This window comes from Lactuca serriola, chromosome 4 (assembly GCF_051521515.1).
Source record: "Lactuca serriola cultivar US96UC23 chromosome 4, Lser_US96UC23_V15, whole genome shotgun sequence".
In the NCBI taxonomy this organism is placed as follows: Eukaryota; Viridiplantae; Streptophyta; class Magnoliopsida; order Asterales; family Asteraceae; genus Lactuca; species Lactuca serriola.
In genome coordinates this window covers 257,547,612-257,571,797 of record NC_136411.1, presented here as the reverse complement: position 1 = coordinate 257,571,797, position 24,186 = coordinate 257,547,612, and the positions used below count along the sequence as shown (strand labels likewise).

Here is a 24,186-nt window from a genome sequence, read left to right as displayed (position 1 = left end):
TCGACGCACAATATGTGCCTAAGGTGGAGCAGCAGCGGATGCAGCAAGAGTTCATGGCCTTACAGCAGACTACTGAATCCGTTAGTGACCTGAACGCCAAGTTCTTGGAGATGCTATCTTTTTGCCCCTCGTTTGCTGGGAACGCGGCCTGGTTAGTCAGTCGGTACACGGCCATCCTACATATCGAGATTCGGGAATTCGTTAGCATGCAGGAGTTCTCGACTTTATCTGCAATCATGAATGTAGCGAGGAGGAGGGAAATCGAGTTGCAGACCCAGTCCAAGAGGAAGGCCAATGACACCTCTTCCAAGACATCCAGAGATGCCCAGAAAACGCAAAAGCAGGGTAGTAAGTCAAGGTATGAGTATAGGACGTCTTCAGGGCGAGAAAAATATGTTGATATGCTACAACTGCAAAAAGCCAGGGCATCATTGGAAGAATTGTAGGGATCCCCCTGCGAGTGCAGTACCTCATATTACTTCTGCAGTTCCCGTCTGCTATCACTGCAACGAGACGGGACACAAGAAGCCTGAATGCCCGAAGTTGAAGACTGGTAAAGGAGACAGGGGTACAAATCCTGCAATTGCATCATCCTCTAAGGGAACCACTATGGTGACACGAGGTCGTGCTCACCAGATGACTGTGGAGGAGCCGGTGATTACAACGACACTGGCAGACACTTATTTGCTAGATTCCAAGCCCGATGTTGTTATGTTTGATAGCGGTGCTACCCATTCTTTTGTATCTCACACGTTTATTAATCGTTTGGGGCGTAGTATCGGAAAATTGGCTCACCCAATGGTTGTCGATGTTGTCGACAACCGCACTATTTATGTCACCAACGTTTATCGAGGTTACACTCTCGAGTTTTCTGGAGTTGAATTCCCCATTGATCTTATCCCTATTGCGATGCGAGAGCTCTGTGTTATCGTAGGCATGGATTGGCTTGATGCGGTTGATGCGGAAATCCACTGTCGTAAGAAGCAAGTTCGTGTTCGAAACCCTAGAGGTGGAGAACTTATTATTCAGGGGGACATTCCCCGCCTGGCTATGGCTTCTTGCTCTTCTGCTATAGCACTAGACGACGTTCCTATCATTTCCGACTTTAGCGATGTCTTTCTGGAGGAACTCCCTGGCTTTCCACCTATTCGGCAAGTGGAGTTTCGCATTGATTTGGTGCCAGGTGCGACTCCGGTAGCGAAATCTCCTTACCGCTTGGCACCACCTGAAATGAAAGAGCTCCAAGATCAACTTCAAGAACTAAGTGATAAAGGGTTTATACGGATAAGCTGCTCGCCTTGGGGTGCTCCTATTCTCTTTGTGAAGAAGAAAGATGGATCCCAGCGAATGTGTATTGATTATAGGGAGCTAAACAAGCGCACGATAAAGAATAGGTACCCGTTGGCACGTATTGACGATCTTTTCAATCAGCTTCAGGGAGCATCTTGGTTTTCCAAGATTGATTTACGTTACGGTTACCATCAGATGCGGGTTCGTGAAGAAGACATTGAGAAAACATCATTCCGTACTCACCCTCTGACATTGAGAAAACGGTATTAAGGACGATCAAGCCAAGGTTAATGCGGTTAAACAATGGAAGATTCCAAAAACACCTTCTGAAATTCGCAGTTTCTTGGGTTTAGCCGGTTATTACCGGAGGTTCATTGAAAATTTCTCTAAAATCGCCTTACCACTCATCCGATTGACCAAGAAATCAATGAATTTCGTTTGGGGCCCGGAGCAGCAGCTGGCGTTTGATGAGCTAAGGAAACGATTGTGTGATGCTCCGATTTTGGCCTTACCTGATGGGGTTGAGGATATGGTGGTTTACTGTGATGCATCGCTTCAAGGTCTTGGTGCCGTGTTAATGCAACGAGATAGGGTGATAGCCTATGCCTCCCGACAGCTGAAACCCCACGAACGAAACTACCCCACTCATGATTTGGAGCTTGGGGCTGTTGTTTTCGCTCTTAAGATTTGGAGACACTATCTCTATGGAGTGAAGTTTATCATATACACTAACCATAAGAGTCTAAAATATTTGTTCGAGCAGCGGGATTTGAATATGAGGCAGATCCGAGGGTTGGATGTGGTAAAAGATTATGGTTGTGAAATTCACTACCACCCCGGTAAAGCTAATGTGGTAGCTGATGCTCTCAATCGTAAACAATCTGCCGAACCGATTCGAGCTAAGTGTCTCCGGATCACGATCGTGTCGTCTTTGTTAGATCTAATCCGGGACGCCCAAAAGACGGCAATACTGGAGGAAAACATCAGGCGTGAGAAGATTGGGAAAGAGTTGCCTAAGATGGAACGAGACGGGCGGGGTTTGCTGACTCGCTACGGTAGGGTTTGGGTCCCATATACCGGGGGAAATCGGAAAACCCTAATGGATGAGTCTCATAAGTCAAAATTTTCTATCCATCCTGGTGCTACTAAAATGTATCGGGACCTTCATGAGGCTTACTGGTGGCATGGAATGAAGAATAATGTGGCTCGATTTGTGGAAGAATGTATGACCTGTCGGAAGGTCAAGGCGGAACACCAGAAACCGCATGGGAAGTTGCAACCATTGGAGATTCCTGAATGGAAATGGGAGCATCTAACCATGGACTTCATTACAAAACTTCCTAGAACTGCCCGAGGATCAGATACGATATGGGTGATTGTTGATCGTTTGACTAAGAGTGCTCACTTTTTGGCTATAAAGGAGAGCTCATCGGCGGAGAAATTAGCCGAGATCTTTGTTCGGGAGATTGTCTGATTACATGGGGTGCCCGTTTCTATCGTCTCCGATCGAGACACCCGATTTACCTCTCGGTTCTGGAGGAAGTTTCAAGAGGAATTGGGCACACGATTACATTTTAGTACCGCCTTCCATCCGCAGACAGACGGGCAGAGTGAGCGGACGATTCAGACCATGGAGGACATGCTTAGGGCGTGCGCGATTGATTTTAGGGGTAGTTGGGATGACCATCTACATCTAGCTGAGTTTTCTTATAACAACAGCTATCACTCGAGCATTAAAATGCCTCCGTATGAAGCCTTGTATGGGAGGAAGTGCAGGACGCCCGTTTGTTGGGGCGAGGTTGGGCAGAGGGTACTTGGGAGTACCGATATCGTGCTACAGACTACGGAGAAAATCCAAGTGATTCGGGATCATTTGGTCACAGCGAGCAGTCGTCAGAAAAGTTATGCCGACAAAAGACGCTCCAATCTTGAGTTCCAGGTGGGAGATTATGTGTTGCTTAAAGTTTCCCCCTGGAAAGGTGTGATTCGATTTCGGAAGCGGGGAAAGCTCAGACCCCGATTCATTGGACCCTACAAGGTCATAGCTCGTGTGGGGAAGGTGGCTTACCGTTTAGAGCTTCCTGACGAGCTTAGTCTAATTCATAATACGTTCCACGTGTCTCAGTTACGAAAATGCGTTGTTGATGAGACCGCTGTGATACCACTGGAGGACATACAAATTGACGAGCGTCTCAATTATGTTGAGAAACCAATCGCTATTTTAGAACGAAAGACGAAAGCTCTTCGCAACAAGACTATAAACCTGGTTAAAGTGCAGTGGCAACATAGGAAGGGTTCGAAATGGACTTGGGAACCGGAATGCGAGATGCGGGCTCATTATCCGGATCTGTTTCTTGGTGTTGACTTCGAGGACGAAGTCCGTTCTTAGTGGGGGAGAGTTGTAACGCCCCGGGTTTTCTCGGTACGTTTGGTTATTTTAATTTAATTATCCTTGTAACCTTGGGTTAATTTATTTAACCAATGTCTAATTTCTTATGTTATTGGACTCTTTTGATCATCTTGTAAACTCCTTTTATTGAAGTCCATGGGCTATGAGCCTATTTGCAAAGTCCATCTAGTTAATAGTACTTAATGTGTAAATTGAATCATTTGGAACACACACAAGGAAAACACTCTAAACCCTCCCTCTCTCTCAAAAATCGTCCCTCTCTCTCTCTTTGGGATCAAGAGCAGCCAAGGGGATGTTTGGAGCTTAATTCTTGTTCATTTCCAGCCTTGATTCGTATTGGTATGAACCTCCTTATCCTTTCTTACGACTTGATTCATAACCTTGTTCTAGTTTTATGATTTCATCTTCACCTCTTCTCTTTCTTATTTTATTGTAATTGTATGTTATACATCATCTCAAGATCCTATCTTCACCCCATATATGGTGGATGATGGATCTAGGGGATTACATGTGGCAAAAGATCATGGAAACCCTAAAAGGGAGAATGATGATTTTATGTGCTTATGTTTATTTTCATGTTGATTATTATTACATCCTTGTGGCTAAATGAAATCCTAATGATCCCTAACCCTTTTTATTACCACCATTATCATGGGGACTGAATTGGGATGATGAACACATCTTAAAATGTGTTTCAAAAGGAGAAGGATGGATAAGCCAAAAAGGAATCACGGGTGGCTACGATTCTGTTTTCCATCAGATCTGTAGTCATTTTGTAAAAATCATATCTGGAGATCTAGAACTCAAACGGACCCCAAACCAGTTCCAAAAGTTCACAAATTGAGTTGTCTAACTTTCTTAAGAAGGCCAACCTCACTGATAAGGGCTTTATCTATGTGAAAGAATGACATCTTTCCTGTTAGGTCTGATCCGGGTCTGTTCTGATATGTCATTTTGTTTTCATCATTTCTAAGGCTTGGAAAAGGATCCAGAGTGATTCCAAGTTTCTATATGTTCCTTATATTATGAATTTAAGATCTGGAGAATATGGGGTGTTATTTCCAATTATAAATTGGTTATAATGGATCCACTATCCAGGTCAGTGGGCAGTCACCAGCTTTTGCTAGTGCTGTGATTTTCCACATTGTGAATTTTATATCTGGAGTTTGAGAGATGTTTTTCATTCAATTCCAACTCTGACACTTTCAATTGTATGTCCTTTACTTCTCTTAATTTTATTTTGGACTAATTCTACTCACAAGTTGGGTAGAATTGGCCAACATCACTTGACTGTATTGTTGGAGACAGAAGTGATACACCATTTTGTAAAATTCATATTTAATTCATCTTTTGGAGTTAGAATGAGTTCTTTATAGTTGTGGAATCCAGAGCAATCATAGTTTCCTATAAAATTTAGTTAAAGCTATGTTTCTGTTTTAGATTTTGGAGTAAATCCGTTTTGAACAGCAGGTCTGTTTTAGAGACCTTGCTGTGATTACTCTTTTCTCAACTCATAGCTTCGTTACTTCTCCTTTCTAACCTTTAGTCCTTCTTAGGTGAGGTTTTGAAGTTTGCTCAAGCTTGGTAGCATTATTTGATTGTTAGCCATCCTTAATACTCACTCAAGGTGAGTTCTCTCACACCGTTGTATTGATGATTGTGTTTGCTAGTTAGCTCGTGTGTGATTATTTGAATTTATTATAAAAGCATGCTATATAAGTATTGTTTTAATTCGTACATGTGCACTGTATGTAACTAATTATAGATATGGGGACACCACCAAAGGATACGGATTTACCGGTGCGGTGGGTAGGTAAGATCACCAACGTAATACTCTTCGTGAGGTGCGGTGATTAGGGCCAAATGATACGGGATCTTCCCGGTGCGGTTCAAACCTACAAGTCCTTCTCATAATATAGACATTGATTCGTTCTTTGCCTTTATCATTATAATTGGAAAATGGATTAGGGCTAGTAAATATGAATGTTAGTACAATGTCTGTGTTTGAATTCACTAAGCTTCGTGCTTACGTTTTTCCCTTATAACTTTTCAGGTGCTAAGATTAAAGAGGCTAAGGCTTGACATGGAGCATCGGGACATCGCTACTAGTTATTTTGTTGGGACCTTATTATTATTATTACTTCCGCACTTATTTTATATGATTATTAAGTTGATGGATTATGTTATGGCTATTTCAGTTGATTTAATTTAATTTAAGATGGGTTTTAAAAGTTTAAAATTTTTGCAAAAAAAATTGGGTGTCACAAGTTGGTATCAGAGCCACAGTTTGAGGGAACTAGGCATTCTTGTGGATGTTCTAGACTCAAATTTGAGGCTCTATAAGAGTTTATTTTCTTTTTAAAATATTTTTCAAACTTTCTGAAGACTAGTAGTGAAAGATGTCGCGGTGTACCAGTCAGCCAGCCAAGTAAGCCTTATTTCTTATGTTAAATGTTTATGTTAAATTGTTGACTATGAATTGGATTCTACTAGCCTTAAAATATTAGATTACACACTTAGTTAGTGTTAACATGTGAGAGAGTTGTAAAATTAACGGCTAGAGCGAACTGGAAATTTTGAAACTAGACCCGAATGCGAAATTGGAACTTGTGTGGAAGGTAGTAGAAGGGCCCCTACTATTTGAAACATCGGTGCCGGTTTCGAGTCGGGGCAAGGTTGAAAAATTTTCGGCAAGCTGAGTGTTTTGTCTTCCTAGAAATATCTAGGCTGAATTGTTTCTAAGATTTTCCTTCTTCTGTGGATACCAATGGCTCCGCCTGCTCGACTTAATCAGCTCCAAATGGAGCAAGTTAGGGATATTGTCGTTGAGGAATTCAATAACGGTTTCAACGAACTAATCCCGGGTGTGACCAACGACATAATCAACCAATTCGGTGCTCTTCTGGATGAGCGGCGTTACTGTCTCTGCCTGTTCAGGATTCGGCATACTGCTTCGAGAAGTTCAACAAGTGTAGCTCTCCTCTTTGGAATGGTGAATCCGACCCAGTTGCTACTAAGCCCTGGGTGTCAGATGTTGAGGGCGCCTTCATAAGTGTTGGGTGTCCGAACTAGTACAAAGCAGTGATCGCCATGAATCAGCTGTGAAAAAGGGGAAAGACATAGTGGAACACCATCACCGCTCTATTGAACGAAGACTAAGTGAGGGCCATGTCTTGGGCCCAATTTGTGGAGAGGTTCGACGCACAATATGTGCCTAAGGTGGAGCAGCAGCGGATGCAGCAAGAGTTCATGGCCTTACAGCAGACTACTGAATCCGTTAGTGACCTGAACGCCAAGTTCTTGGAGATGCTATCTTTTTGCCCCTCGTTTGCTGGGAACGCGGCCTGGTTAGTCAGTCGGTACACGGCCATCCTACATATCGAGATTCGGGAATTCGTTAGCATGCAGGAGTTCTCGACTTTATCTGCAATCATGAATGTAGCGAGGAGGAGGGAAATCGAGTTGCAGACCCAGTCCAAGAGGAAGGCCAATGACACCTCTTCCAAGACATCCAGAGATGCCCAGAAAACGCAAAAGCAGGGTAGTAAGTCAAGGTATGAGTATAGGACGTCTTCAGGGCGAGAAAAATATGTTGATATGCTACAACTGCAAAAAGCCAGGGCATCATTGGAAGAATTGTAGGGATCCCCCTGCGAGTGCAGTACCTCATATTACTTCTGCAGTTCCCGTCTGCTATCACTGCAACGAGACGGGACACAAGAAGCCTGAATGCCCGAAGTTGAAGACTGGTAAAGGAGACAGGGGTACAAATCCTGCAATTGCATCATCCTCTAAGGGAACCACTATGGTGACACGAGGTCGTGCTCACCAGATGACTGTGGAGGAGCCGGTGATTACAACGACACTGGCAGACACTTATTTGCTAGATTCCAAGCCCGATGTTGTTATGTTTGATAGCGGTGCTACCCATTCTTTTGTATCTCACACGTTTATTAATCGTTTGGGGCGTAGTATCGGAAAATTGGCTCACCCAATGGTTGTCGATGTTGTCGACAACCGCACTATTTATGTCACCAACGTTTATCGAGGTTACACTCTCGAGTTTTCTGGAGTTGAATTCCCCATTGATCTTATCCCTATTGCGATGCGAGAGCTCTGTGTTATCGTAGGCATGGATTGGCTTGATGCGGTTGATGCGGAAATCCACTGTCGTAAGAAGCAAGTTCGTGTTCGAAACCCTAGAGGTGGAGAACTTATTATTCAGGGGGACATTCCCCGCCTGGCTATGGCTTCTTGCTCTTCTGCTATAGCACTAGACGACGTTCCTATCATTTCCGACTTTAGCGATGTCTTTCTGGAGGAACTCCCTGGCTTTCCACCTATTCGGCAAGTGGAGTTTCGCATTGATTTGGTGCCAGGTGCGACTCCGGTAGCGAAATCTCCTTACCGCTTGGCACCACCTGAAATGAAAGAGCTCCAAGATCAACTTCAAGAACTAAGTGATAAAGGGTTTATACGGATAAGCTGCTCGCCTTGGGGTGCTCCTATTCTCTTTGTGAAGAAGAAAGATGGATCCCAGCGAATGTGTATTGATTATAGGGAGCTAAACAAGCGCACGATAAAGAATAGGTACCCGTTGGCACGTATTGACGATCTTTTCAATCAGCTTCAGGGAGCATCTTGGTTTTCCAAGATTGATTTACGTTACGGTTACCATCAGATGCGGGTTCGTGAAGAAGACATTGAGAAAACATCATTCCGTACTCACCCTCTGACATTGAGAAAACGGTATTAAGGACGATCAAGCCAAGGTTAATGCGGTTAAACAATGGAAGATTCCAAAAACACCTTCTGAAATTCGCAGTTTCTTGGGTTAGCCGGTTATTACCGGAGGTTCATTGAAAATTTCTCTAAAATCGCCTTACCACTCATCCGATTGACCAAGAAATCAATGAATTTCGTTTGGGGCCCGGAGCAGCAGCTGGCGTTTGATGAGCTAAGGAAACGATTGTGTGATGCTCCGATTTTGGCCTTACCTGATGGGGTTGAGGATATGGTGGTTTACTGTGATGCATCGCTTCAAGGTCTTGGTGCCGTGTTAATGCAACGAGATAGGGTGATAGCCTATGCCTCCCGACAGCTGAAACCCCACGAACGAAACTACCCCACTCATGATTTGGAGCTTGGGGCTGTTGTTTTCGCTCTTAAGATTTGGAGACACTATCTCTATGGAGTGAAGTTTATCATATACACTAACCATAAGAGTCTAAAATATTTGTTCGAGCAGCGGGATTTGAATATGAGGCAGATCCGAGGGTTGGATGTGGTAAAAGATTATGGTTGTGAAATTCACTACCACCCCGGTAAAGCTAATGTGGTAGCTGATGCTCTCAATCGTAAACAATCTGCCGAACCGATTCGAGCTAAGTGTCTCCGGATCACGATCGTGTCGTCTTTGTTAGATCTAATCCGGGACGCCCAAAAGACGGCAATACTGGAGGAAAACATCAGGCGTGAGAAGATTGGGAAAGAGTTGCCTAAGATGGAACGAGACGGGCGGGGTTTGCTGACTCGCTACGGTAGGGTTTGGGTCCCATATACCGGGGGAAATCGGAAAACCCTAATGGATGAGTCTCATAAGTCAAAATTTTCTATCCATCCTGGTGCTACTAAAATGTATCGGGACCTTCATGAGGCTTACTGGTGGCATGGAATGAAGAATAATGTGGCTCGATTTGTGGAAGAATGTATGACCTGTCGGAAGGTCAAGGCGGAACACCAGAAACCGCATGGGAAGTTGCAACCATTGGAGATTCCTGAATGGAAATGGGAGCATCTAACCATGGACTTCATTACAAAACTTCCTAGAACTGCCCGAGGATCAGATACGATATGGGTGATTGTTGATCGTTTGACTAAGAGTGCTCACTTTCTGGCTATAAAGGAGAGCTCATCGGCGGAGAAATTAGCCGAGATCTTTGTTCGGGAGATTGTCTCATTACATGGGGTGCCCGTTTCTATCATCTCCGATCGAGACACCCGATTTACCTCTCGGTTCTGGAGGAAGTTTCAAGAGGAATTGGGCACACGATTACATTTTAGTACCGCCTTCCATCCGCAGACAGACGGGCAGAGTGAGCGGACGATTCAGACCTTGGAGGACATGCTTAGGGCGTGCGCGATTGATTTTGGGGGTAGTTGGGATGACCATCTACATCTAGCTGAGTTTTCTTATAACAACAGCTATCACTCGAGCATTAAAATGCCTCCGTATGAAGCCTTGTACGGGAGGAAGTGCAGGACGCCCGTTTGTTGGGGCGAGGTTGGGCAGAGGGTACTTGGGAGTACCGATATCGTGCTACAGACTACGGAGAAAATCCAAGTGATTCGGGATCATTTGGTCACAGCGAGCAGTCGTCAGAAAAGTTATGCCGACAAAAGACGCTCCAATCTTGAGTTCCAGGTGGGAGATTATGTGTTGCTTAAAGTTTCCCCCTGGAAAGGTGTGATTCGATTTCGGAAGCGGGGAAAGCTCAGACCCCGATTCATTGGACCCTACAAGGTCATAGCTCGTGTGGGGAAGGTGGCTTATCGTTTAGAGCTTCCTGACGAGCTTAGTCTAATTCATAATACGTTCCACGTGTCTCAGTTACGAAAATGCGTTGTTGATGAGACCGCTGTGATACCACTGGAGGACATACAAATTGACGAGCGTCTCAATTATGTTGAGAAACCAATCGCTATTTTAGAACGAAAGACGAAAGCTCTTCGCAACAAGACTATAAACCTGGTTAAAGTGCAGTGGCAACATAGGAAGGGTTCGAAATGGACTTGGGAACCGGAATGCGAGATGCGGGCTCATTATCCGGATCTGTTTCTTGGTGTTGACTTCGAGGACGAAGTCCGTTCTTAGTGGGGGAGAGTTGTAACGCCCCGGGTTTTCTCGGTACGTTTGGTTATTTTAATTTAATTATCCTTGTAACCTTGGGTTAATTTATTTAACCAATGTCTAATTTCTTATGTTATTGGACTCTTTTGATCATCTTGTAAACTCCTTTTATTGAAGTCCATGGGCTATGAGCCTATTTGCAAAGTCCATCTAGTTAATAGTACTTAATGTGTAAATTGAATCATTTGGAACACACACAAGGAAAACACTCTAAACCCTCCCTCTCTCTCAAAAATCGTCCCTCTCTCTCTCTTTGGGATCAAGAGCAGCCAAGGGGATGTTTGGAGCTTAATTCTTGTTCATTTCCAGCCTTGATTCGTATTGGTATGAACCTCCTTATCCTTTCTTACGACTTGATTCATAACCTTGTTCTAGTTTTATGATTTCATCTTCACCTCTTCTCTTTCTTATTTTATTGTAATTGTATGTTATACATCATCTCAAGATCCTATCTTCACCCCATATATGGTGGATGATGGATCTAGGGGATTACATGTGGCAAAAGATCATGGAAACCCTAAAAGGGAGAATGATGATTTTATGTGCTTATGTTTATTTTCATGTTGATTATTATTACATCCTTGTGGCTAAATGAAATCCTAATGATCCCTAACCCTTTTTATTACCACCATTATCATGGGGACTGAATTGGGATGATGAACACATCTTAAAATGTGTTTCAAAAGGAGAAGGATGGATAAGCCAAAAAGGAATCACGGGTGGCTACGATTCTGTTTTCCATCAGATCTGTAGTCATTTTGTAAAAATCATATCTGGAGATCTAGAACTCAAACGGACCCCAAACCAGTTCCAAAAGTTCACAAATTGAGTTGTCTAACTTTCTTAAGAAGGCCAACCTCACTGATAAGGGCTTTATCTATGTGAAAGAATGACATCTTTGCTGTTAGGTCTGATCCGGGTCTGTTCTGATATGTCATTTTGTTTTCAACATTTCTAAGGCTTGGAAAAGGATCCAGAGTGATTCCAAGTTTCTATATGTTCCTTATATTATGAATTTAAGATATGGAGAATATGGGGTGTTATTTCCAATTATAAATTGGTTATAATGGATCCACTATCCAGGTCAGTGGGCAGTCACCAGCTTTTGCTAGTGCTGTGATTTTCCACAATGTGAATTTTATATCTGGAGTTTGAGAGATGTTTTTCATTCAATTCCAACTCTGACACTTTCACTTGTATGTCCTTTACTTCTCTTAATTTTCTTTTGGACTAATTCTACTCACAAGTTGGGTAGAATTGGCCAACATCACTTGACTGTATTGTTGGAGACAGAAGTGATACACCATTTTGTAAAATTCATATTTAATTCATCTTTTGGAGTTAGAATGAGTTCTTTATAGTTGTGGAATCCAGAGCAATCATAGTTTCCTATAAAATTTAGTTAAAGCTATGTTTCTGTTTTAGATTTTGGAGTAAATCCGTTTTGAACAGCAGGTCTGTTTTAGAGACCTTGCTGTGATTACTCTTTTCTCAACTCATAGCTTCGTTACTTCTCCTTTCTAACCTTTAGTCCTTCTTAGGTGAGGTTTTGAAGTTTGCTCAAGCTTGGTAGCATTATTTGATTGTTAGCCATCCTTAATACTCACTCAAGGTGAGTTCTCTCACACCGTTGTATTGATGATTGTGTTTGCTAGTTAGCTCGTGTGTGATTATTTGAATTTATTATAAAAGCATGCTATATAAGTATTGTTTTAATTCGTACATGTGCACTGTATGTAACTAATTATGGATATGGGGACACCAGCAAAGGATACGGATTTACCGGTGCGGTGGGTAGGTAAGATCACCAACGTAATACTCTTCGTGAGGTGCGGTGATTAGGGCCAAATGACACGGGATCTTCCCGGTGCGGTTCAAACCTACAAGTCCTTCTCGTAATATAGACATTGATTCGTTCTTTGCCTTTATCATTATAATTGGAAAATGGATTAGGGCTAGTAAATATGAATGTTAGTACAATGTTTGTGTTTGAATTCACTAAGCTTCGTGCTTACGTTTTTCCCTTATAACTTTTCAGGTGCTAAGATTAAAGAGGCTAAGGCTTGACATGGAGCATCGGGACATCGCTACTAGTTATTTTGTTGGGACCTTATTATTATTATTACTTCCACACTTATTTTATATGATTATTAAGTTGATGGATTATGTTATGGCTATTTCAGTTGATTTAATTTAAGATGGGTTTTAAAAGTTTAAAATTTTTGCAAAAAAAAATTGGGTGTCACAATAAAATGGCAGTTTAATGGGTTTCCACTCTCACCCACCGCTTCCTTGACCGGTGGAGGGTCGTTAGCCGAACGGGTTTGACAGGACTAGAATTCTCCCTTCATTAAAAGTATTAATGATAAATACTAAGTAACTAAACTCTTAATAATACCCAATCTAAGTTACTTAGGCAAATGTGAATAAGGTGCTAATCCATGAAATTACACTTTGCACTTTGTTTAAGTCAGTTAGTGGAGCGTGTGTGGTTAACCGACACACTAACTCGTATTAAACAAGGTAGGAAAAGGGTAACTTAATGTTTATCATAGTATCGATGGAGCGTGTGTAGTTAATCGGAACATCGATTGAGGGGTAAACACTTAAGAGTACCAAGTAATTTGCATGGTTACTTCACACCTTGTTTTGTGATCCTCGGCATCCCAGTCACAAAACCTGAAGGGCACACTCGAGATTGAAACATGCCATTGAACAGTTCAATGAATCTCAAAGATCCAGGAGTTTCAAAACCAATTAAAACCTAATAATATATTTCGTTTATCTTGGTGGAAATTGGTGAATCGTCATTCACCTACCTTCAAATATTTTATAGCTTGGATTACGGCATCCCTCTTCTAAGTTATAAAATAGTTTGTTGGGTCCTAGCCTTAATATTTCATATTGGGTGTCATATTAAGGACTTAAGATCAACTATCTTGAATATCTCCCTAAAGATGTCTGGTTTAGACATCTGTGGTCTTCCCAAATCTCTTGAAACAAGGTTTCCTAAATAAAGATGATGTCCTTTGGAAATCATACTTCTTCCACCTCCTCCAATTATTCTCCCTAACCCACAAGTTCTTGACAAGTTCAAGGTCACTGAAGCCCTATTGGCAAGGCAAGGTCTAGGTGTGATCACATCTTGTAGATGTAGTCACATATTGACAAGCCGGGAGAGTTGGGTGTCAAAGTCTTGAGAAAGTTGGTGGTTCAATCACTTTCTAAGTCACATAGTGAGTTCCTTTAGGACTCCTATGAAACAGACTAAGACAAGACCCTTAATGATCTTATCTATTTGCTACGATCAACTTCCTAAAACTTTATGGACATTGACAATAATGACATTGGATATCTAGTAAAGCTCTCTCTTCCCAATGGATAGGGATCGGCCATAGTCAACTCAGTTGACCAAATGGTAAAGAGAGAGGCTAAGTCTGAGATAGTCCCATTATCAAGGGTCCATTGCCAAAGAAAGGGGCATTAGTTACGAAGCTGCCAAATTTACCTAAGGATGTTAAAGTCAATAAGTTTGACTCTGCTTCAGGTAAACTCCACTATCTAACTCTGCTAAGTTTCTATTCTGAGATTGTTGATACATGATGTGACTGGGTCACATGGTGATGTTTTAAGAATCAAAGAAAGTGAACAAACTTAAAGAAAGAATATGCTGAATAAGATCTCGTAGATGGATTTCTATCGTGTAGTTTGAAGATCGGATTCTTGAGCTACTTCTTAGGAGTTATGAGATATTGCTTAGGAATAGATAACAACAAGTTTTCATATGGATTGTAAGGATAAGTTTTTCCGCAAAGTTTTAAAATAAAAGAAAAAATATTGATTTTATTTATTTTAGAATATCCTTACAATGGCATTTGAGGAAAAAATGTTGCTTATATGATTCCATTAATAGCAAGAGTGGAAATATGAAATTGATTCTTTCATTTGTGGTAATGTCTAAATTTACCAAATAAGGAAAGATTCTCATCACCCAAGTTAGAATTGGATCGGGACTTGGAATCATGCAAGGTGTATAGCATGATGAATGAGAACTTTCAAGTATTGGAAAATTAAGACTAATTACTTGTTCACATGGATGTGTGAGTCAATGAGGGACTAAGGGATCGAGGACACATTCTTGTGCACTGGTCAAGTCCACCACAAAAGATCAATAAGACTATCTGTCATAGTTTACTAAAGCTCAGTAAATATGGTTATACTTACAAGCTTAAGTGTAATTCTGAGACATTGGAAAAGGTTCCAATGTAAGGCAGAGCGAATAAGAAGAATCAACTTAGGCAGAAAGATAAAAGTTTCTCAAATCTGAAAAGATGGGAGAGTACTTTAGTATCAGTTTTGTGATCATCTTAATGATTAAGAAACCCTAGCACAGTTAGCTCTCTAAGGAAATCTTAGTGCATTCTTATGACTAAGAAGAGGGATCTTGAATTGTTGAAATGGTTAAATGAAGAAGATGAGTCATACTTCGTTCCAATACAAGTCTTAGAGTCATACTCCAAGATTGTAACTAGAGTGACATGTCGTAAAGAAGGTTTGAAACACTTATCAAATGTAAGAATAAAAGTTTTCTAGTTTTCTACTCTTGTACATTTGAAATTGGTAAGTTGTGATGTTTTGGAAAAAACAAGGACCAACTAAGGCCAATTGTGTGAAGTGTTTGTCTTGATTAGAATCTCCACTATCTCTTGAATATCTGACAAGAGAGTCTTATATGTTAAGAGGATAGTGGGAGTCTTAAAGGTCTTGAAAGTCTCAAGAACTAATCAAGAATGAAACCTGAAGTTCCTCACTAGCACACGACTTGAGGTTCATAACCTATCATGTTGACTTATTCTATGCCCATTCCAGTTAAAGTTGTCTTTGCATATGAGTTCTTAGAGTTCTTAATTGGTTGCACAACAACTTGGAAGCAATGGCAGGCCCTTGAGCTGTCAGGTGGCAAGAAATTAAGATTGAGTTCAGTCCATATGAGTTTGGATTTGTCATTATCTTTGTCTTGTGACTATGGTTTTGAAAATTCACATGGATAAGAACACATACACCATTAAATCTAAGTGTCATAAGGTTTCTCTCCGATTCATGAAAATGATGGTGAGGAAACACTTTCACTAAGTAGATTTTATGTAGATAGCAATTATGATATTTGCATTCTCAAATTCGTTAGTGGAGCGTGTGTGGTTTACCGGCACACTAACCTGGACTTGTGAGAAGTGGCAAAAAGGTCTAACCATTATGATTACGGCATCCCTCTTCATAATTGTTTAGATACACAAGTGTGCTATCTAGGGGAAGGTGTATGATTTTGATAAAGTTTTATCAAAACAATCTAGTATCAGAAATCTGAACTTTGGTACGAAAGTCAACTGATTTCTGAGTACATGTCAAAGCTAGTGGGAGCATAAGTGTTATGCTAATAATCATCATGTTAGTGGGAACATGATAATTATGATAAAGGCTGCAAGTTAGCAATGTTAATTATAGAAAACAAATGTTTCAATTGGGAAAGGTTGTTTTGCTATAACTAAGGGAGAGGAAATTATACTTCATCTCAAATCTACAATCTTAGATCATGAGGCTTTAATCATTTAGTCAAGGGTATATATATGAATTTCATGTTGGAATGGCTCAACATAAGGAAATTTTGTATATGGGTCCATTATTTGTGTTCTTAAATTCGATTATGATTACGGCATCCCTTTTCATAATCTAAATTACGAGAACTTGGCAAATAGAAATGGAAATGTTATAGCAAAATACTGGTTTAGTCTTTATGTGAGACATCATGAATCGTGTCCCATATGTTTTGGATATAGGATCGATTACATGTGTTATATTCATCCTTTCTAAAATTTTCCAAATGCCTAGGGCATTAAGAAGGGAAAAGGTCTAGAATTGGATGTGACTAAAAGGATTAAACAATTGTTGAGGATAATCTAAGGTTTACCAAAGATTGGTTGCTCAAGGACAGTTGGAAGTATAGTGATAATTCTGGAAGGACCATATTGACATAATCTGTAAGGAGGCAACTCTTTTTCAGAAGTGATAGTCAAAATGGAATCTAGAAATGTTTCAAAGTTAGAAATATTCAATCTATGTAAGATTAGGAAACTTAGTGCAAGAAGGATGTTCCCAAGGAGTTGATCTCCTTTGGAATGCTCTGTATTGGTTTTTGTCAAGTCCTTCTGACTTTGTGCATAATCATTACAAGAGTTTCAATGCATATAAGTTTACAATCTAACAGATTTCAGTAAATGGCATGAGTTTGGAATTCTTGCATTTGCAGTAAGGATTTGGGAGTGTGAAAAGAGAATCATTGAAGTTATGTTCAATTGATCTAGTTCACAAAGTAAAGATCATAGACAAACATAGTATGCATACTTGGTGTGTGGCATGACTAGTGTTTAGAAAACATAGTGTACATGCTTGGAGCATGGGACAACTATTTTTTTAAATTCAAGAATAAAGATGATAGCTGAAACAGTATACAATGAATAATGTGTAATCATATGGTGATAAATAAAAGGTGTTTTATTTATGTTCATAGGTTTTGATACCATATTGGATTCAATTATTCTTGTGTTTCATTTTGCATGTTTTGACTTCCATAATAACTAGGTTATTCTTCCGGAATGACTAAGTTATTCAAACCATCCACAGTCGGTCATATGTTGGAAGTAGGTATGAATTAAGACTGTCATGGGTTGGCTTGTAGAGGTCTAAGGTGTTGGACAAAGGGCTACAACGCTCATGAGTGCTCATAAGTTCTGAGTATTGGATTCAACCCGTGCTCATTGGAATCACTTCATGGATTTTATCACGAGTGATCATGAGACGATAATATCTTATATTCTTCAAACCTAGAGATATGAGTTGTTACTATGAGTTGATAGTACATTGATTGCATGAAAACGCATTGGTAACTTGATGTTATAAAACGTACCTTTGTGTATGATTCAACAAGTAGTAGAACAAGCCATATGAGTCGAAGTTTATCCATTCCTTTTACCTTCGGGATAAAAGCGATATCTGTGGGCCCCTCGATGATTTGATGATGACAAATGGAAGTGCTCGGCCGGGCCAGGACTGATTTGATTTGTTCAAATTAGTCAGTCGTCATAAGTCGGAAATCGGGAAACAACAGATGGACAGTCGTCATGGGTTATATTTCATTTGCATTGTAATTCCTTTTAAAATATGTTCAAACACATTGTAAATTGTAATACTTTTTAATACTATGGTTGGTGTTGTCTTTAACTTTTGATATGAAACCCTTTATGTACTGTCGCGTCCTGTGTTTTTGCTTTAGCGGGGTGTGACAGTCTCCTACTTTGAATTCCAATTGTTTATGTCTATTGTTAGCATGACTCCTCTGTCGGCTACATGCGACTTTTAATTGTTTCCTTTATTTGAACCATCATTTCCATTGTTTCTTGAATGATTTCTAGACCAGTAAATAAGATATCCTTAATTTGTGCCCTTACTAGGACTCGAATGGAGTGGCCTTTATAGTAGTGTAATAGTTGTTGATATATGAGAATTCAACCAATGGAAAATGAGTATCCCATGCATTACCGAATTCTAATACATAGGTGCGGAACATGTTTTTATAGGGTTTGTATCGTCCTTTTACAGTGTTCATCTGTTTGAGAGTGACATGAAGTACTAATGTCTAGTTCATTTCTTGGGGTGGTGTAGTTTGTCTTATTTGGCTTAGATGTCGGGATGCATATGCAATAAACTTTTTTCTCTGCATTAGTATGCACCTAAACCTTGGTGTGTGGCATCGCAATATACTGCAAAACCTTCTGTTCCCTCAGGAAAAGACAAAATCGGTGCACTGCACAACAATTTCCAGAAGGCAGACTTTTGATTGTCTCACTAATCAAACTTTTTGTCTTTTTGGGTTAGTGTGGTGAGAGGCTCGACTATTTTTGGAGAAGTTATCGATGAATCTCTAATAGTAGTATGCAAGTCCTAAGAATTGGCATACTTCGGTTGGTGTTGTTGGTGCTTTCCAATTCTTAACCGCTTCAATTTTCACGTGATCGACGTGAATCGCTTTACTGCTGACATATGACTGAGAAAATGAACTTCATTAATCCATAATTCACATTTAGAAAACTTTGCATAAAGTTTCTCTTTTCTTAACAGTTCTAGAATTAAACACAATTGTTGGCATAAACTTTGCATAATTCACATTGAGAAAATGAACTTCATTAATCCATAATGAACTTCATGTTCTTCCTTGGTTTGCGAGTATATCAATATGTCGTCGATGAGCACGATCACAAATTTATCTAAGTAACGTTTGCACACTCGATTCACAACGTCTATGAATACAACTGGTGCGTTGGTTAGTCCAAATGGCATAACTAGAAACTCATAGTGGCCATATCTAGTTTGGAATGTCGTCTTTAGTATATCGGTTTCTTGAACTCTAAGTTGATGATAACCGGATCATAGATCGATCTTCGAGTAATAGCAGGAACTTTGCAGTTGGTCGAACAGGTCAACGATCCTCAGGAGCATATAATGGTTCTTGATAGTGAGGTTGTTCGACTCTCGATAGTCGATGCACAACCTAAACAATCCATCCTTCTTTTTGACAAATAATATCGGGGCTACTTATGGAGAAAAGATTGGCCGGATAAAGCCTTTTTCGAGAAGTTCTTGGAGTTGACTGGATAGTTCTTGCATTTCTGATGGATCTAGACGATAAGGAAATCGTGCCACTGGTGCTGCACTCGGGATTAGGTCGATTCGGAATTCAACATGTCTAACTGGAGGTATTCTAGTTATATCATTTGGAAATACGTCTGGGTGGTCGCACACTTGCGGTATGTCTTTGATTTCCTTACCCTTGTCTCGCATATCCACCACGTGGATCAAGAAAGTGAAGCTTTTCTTCTATAAATACTTCCTTGCCTTCATGAAAATAATAACTCTTAGGTTCTTTCCTGCCTTTGTATCTGTAAATTACAAGGGCTTCATCGTTTGGTAAGGGTAGTCGAATGGCTCTTTTGTATCATTAAACCTTCGTTCGATGTGGTAATGACCAATCCATTTTGATGATCACGTTGAACTTCCAACGGTCATAGGAATTTGATTGGCATGAAAGACGTGATTATTCAGGGTGAGAAGGCAATTTAGCTAGTATTTCTAAAGTGTTTTTTTGATTAAGTTTATTTCAATTTCTATTCTACAAGTTAAGTTTGAAGGATTTAGGTTTTATCGTGTTTCTAAAACTATAGTCAATAAAGCTTATACCGTTATCAGTATTAAATCATATGGAAGCATAAATATTGTTGATGTGAAACGTACCAGTAACTACTGTTGGCCCTTGACGAGCTTCTTCAGCGTTGATCATAAGTGCTCTTCCATGGCCACCATGATTCTTTAGTTCCGGGTAGTCCTTCCTAAAATGCACTGATTGATTACATTTAAAGTAGTTCTAGGCATAATGAATTTCATGACATCAGGTTTATAAAAGTTGAGTATGTTTGACATGTGTGTAAAGTATAAGGAACTAGCTCTTATAATGAAGTATGTTTCTTTCATAAACTTTATAAAAAAAAGGCATATGTTTTTTCAATAGTTGTATAATTCTAACAACATAACATACTTGGATTTCGAAGTCTAAAACGATATTGTTTACTTATAATATATAAGTGTTAAACAATACTTTTCAACCACTCTTTCAAAAAAAAACAATACTTTTCAACCATTATGCACACACAGGGGTCACACAAGAAGCACCGGAGGGCATGACCATTTTGGCATTTATGTTGTTCTGAAATCCAACAACCTTATGCGGCCTTTCAAACCAGATTCCCCGTACCATAAGCAGTTAAAAGGTATTATAATAACATTTTAGTATAATTTATAATAATTAGTACATATATTCTTCCCCAAAATAAGTAAGTACAAAAAGGGGCTGTAACACTAACCTTATCAAGTGGTTATCGAGTTGTTCTGAAAACCGGGAAGTATTGTCGAGAGGTTGTGATCTCCGAGATTAATTCGATTTCCTAGAAATTTTTATATACATACTAATATTTGGACGTGATATTGTATCATAGTGTTTCATTTGAATAATTTCCTATGTTTTCCCAATTCAAAATTTATTTATATTTATTTATTTAAATAAATTTCACTTCAAAATTTGAACTTAAAATGTTCTAATATTTTCCAAAGTTTGTAAATAAATCTAAAATTTATTTAATTTAAAATATAACTAATATTTGGTAAATGTTAGAAATTCTATGTTTTATTTATTCTAAAATAGATAAATTTTATATATATATATATATATATATATATATATATATATATATATATATATATATATATATATATATATATATATCATAAATAAATTTATCTAACTTTTTTTAAGCTAGGGTTAAATTGAAAAGGCTTTTTCAAAACAGGGGTAAATGTTGAACATTTTATTTAGTGTTTCATAAATTTTGGGATCATTATGGAATTATATTTAAGGAAAGAGGGACTAATGTTGGACAAATTCAAAGCATAGGGTCTGGTTTTATTTCTTTTGCATACAAGTTTGGTTTGGCAGGGTATTCTTCCCTCCTGTTCGTCCTCGTCGCAGTTTACCGAAAAAAAATGCTATTAATTTTTGTGCCTTTCGTTCAGGCTTGAAGATATTATAAAAGACGGAGGTGGTGGCTGGCGGTGGCAGCAGTGTAACAGTGGTGGTGGGTGGTGGCCGGCAGCCTCCTGCTGCAGGTTTCTTCTTGCGTTTCCGGCGAAAATTTTGGCTGACGAGGCTGGGGAACTTCATAAGCAGCAGTTTGGTAGCAATTGGGGGAGTGTTGGTGGTGGTTTTTTTCAGTGAATTAATAGGGTGGCAGTGGGTGGTGGAGCTACAGTGGCAGCCTCCTGCTGCCTCCGTTCTTGGGCTGTTATCGATGGGAGGGAGGTGTTGGAGTGGAGGGAAGTCGAAGGGGCTGTTGGTTGATCAAGAACTTCAAGGGAATGGTGGTTGGTGGTGTTTTGTTGTGGTGCTAGGGTGGTTTAGGGTGATGGTGTTAGAAAAAAAAGTGAGAGGGAGAGATTTAGAGAAAGACCAGCTAACTGAGTTTTGGTTGTGATGTTTGAGGTAGATAAGCTCCTATTGATAGTAGAAGAGAATCACACACACCCTTTTGTGGCCATACCTCCAACCTCGCATGGTAACCATAAAAATAGAATGGCTGCTCATTCTCTTAGACAAGCCCTTGGTGGGCTCCGCATTGGGTTATACCCCAACTAATTGCCCAAAACACACAAAACCGGGAGTATCGGAATCCGTACATCGAGAATTTTTTTTCGAGAATACGGTTAGATATAGTTTAATTCAAGGATTCCGAAACATCAAACAGACTAACTTTTGGAGGTACTGATCTACGGGAAATTGTGTTTGAAGTCTCGCGTCTAAACGGCCCGCAGTATTCATTTTCACGACTTTTGTAATTATTTCTGTTAAAAATATTTCGAGTATGAAATTAAATGATAGACTATAGTCTGATTCCAAAAATATTTTCGGAAGTCTCATAAGCAAAGCGTAAATGCCTCAACGGATCGATTCGGTTTTAATCGATTAAGAAAAACAGTGTTTTATTGTCTGTATTATTAAAACTGTCATATCTTTTGCATACGAACTCCGTTTTGGACGTTCTTAATATTTTTGCAAATAGGAAACATGTACTATAATATTTTAATGTTTGTTTTGCTCCAAACTACTTAATATGAAATTTCAGTTTTTCAGACGAATTAATCAGTGTTGCAATTTGAACGGTTTGATTCGATTGACGGTTTACACATTTGGAAGTAAGTTATCATTTGAAATCTTATATTATTTGAAATAAACTCATTTATTTTACATTATATGTACTAAAACTGAATGAGTTAAATTAAAAAGAGATTTACGGTAATTTAATCATTTGTAGTCTATGCCCTAAATTCTGGTATATCACAGTAGTCTTTAGGGTTGGTGATAATCCACGGGGCGTGTTGTTTGTCCACTGAGACTTCATGTAATCTCCATGGTTGCTGATAACCTATAGATGTTTATTTGTGATGTTCTCTGTGTGGTATTTTGTGGAACTCACTGATTTTTGTTCTTACGATTCGTGATTTACATGATTCTGGTTTTTCTTATATTAAATTAGGGGCACGACTCGATTGCATCGCATCCATGGAAGAATTGTGCATATGATAACCTTTGATGATACACTGATAAAAATTTTGAGTTAAATGGTTTTTATCTAAGATGTTCATACCTGTAATTGAATAAATTACTTAAATTTTAATAGAAAATTTTTGGTTGAAATTTGAGGCGTTACATAATATTACCCTATTTTAAATCTATCAAACAAATTTTACTTACCAAACGAGTACGAAAAAAAAAAACCGTAGTAACCTAAATATGAACAAAAATCAAAATTAATTACTTTGTTAGGCAATTAACCTGTAAAACCGTAGAAGTCTTTTTAGTAGTAGTGTGAAACACTTAATATTATTATATATAATAACAAGCAACAAGCCTATGAATAGTTACTTTTCAGTTTTTTTGGTCACAACACTTTGAATATTGGTAAGTTTGGTCATTGTGTTGAAAATAGATTATAGAAGTTGTGTTTTTAATTTATAGAAAAGGTCCATGTGTATTATCTTTTGTGTGTTTGGGTTTTAAAATCTGGCCATAATGCTTTCATATGTTGGTAAGTTTGGTCCTTGCATTGAAAATAGATTACTGAAGTTATGTTTTTTAATTTATAGAAAAGATCCATATGTATCTTTTTTATATGTTTGGGTTTTAAATTTGCCCACAATGCTTTCGTATTTTTGTAGGCTTGGTCCCAAATGTTAAAAAAAAAAAAAAAAAAAAAACTCCCTGAAATTTACAGAAAAGATCTATACTTTTTTTTTACATAAATGGTACCTGTGTTTAATGAGCAACTAGCCTATAACTATTATACTTTTGGGTTATTGATTTTTTCCACAATAAATTCATATATTGGCTAGTTTGGTCCCTGTGTTGAAAATAAATTATAAAAGGTGTCCCTTTAATATACAAGAAAGGACCTTGTGTATTCTGTTTTTAATGTTTGGGTTTTAGACTTTGGCCACAATTTTTTCTTATGTTGGCAGCGTTGAATTAAGTGTCTAAGGTCATAACTAGATTGGTATAACTTTGTGAAATAAAAACAAATTTCTTTTTGGGTTGTCCTCATAACCAGAAATAGCTATAAATAATATTAAAAGATATTAAATGATTTGTTAATATATTATATAATTAATATATTAATTAGAAATAGTTAATTATTAATTAAGAATTAATTAGAATTAACTAGAAAATAATTTTGGATTAATTAGAATTAGTTAAAAGTGCAAGGGTTGAATTACAATTATTCAATAGTTGAGCAATGAAGGTAATTCTAGAACCTGCATGCCTTGGACAGTTTAGGGAGTGAAATAGAATGGTTCTAGAAGCCTCCTATAGCTGATCAGGAAACATTTGAATTTGTTTAAAATGCTAATAGTTTAATATTCA

At 38.9% G+C, this 24,186-nt stretch overlaps 1 protein-coding gene across 1 annotated transcript; it reads left to right on the top strand.

The window, feature by feature from the left end:
- The first annotated feature begins 393 nt into the window (after positions 1-393).
- LOC145099302 (uncharacterized) lies at positions 394-5,902 on the top strand. The gene is made up of 2 exons (XM_079036891.1): positions 394-1,274; positions 5,899-5,902. Exons 1-2 carry the CDS (start codon positions 394-396, stop codon positions 5,900-5,902), a joined length of 885 nt encoding a protein of 294 aa, XP_078893017.1.
- Positions 5,903-24,186: the final 18,284 nt, after the last annotated feature.

Bases quoted from the DNA above. Each gene is read 5' to 3' on its own strand.
- LOC145099302 (XM_079036891.1), top strand. From the start codon at position 394: ATGTTGATATGCTACAACTGCAAAAAGCCAGGGCATCATTGGAAGAAT.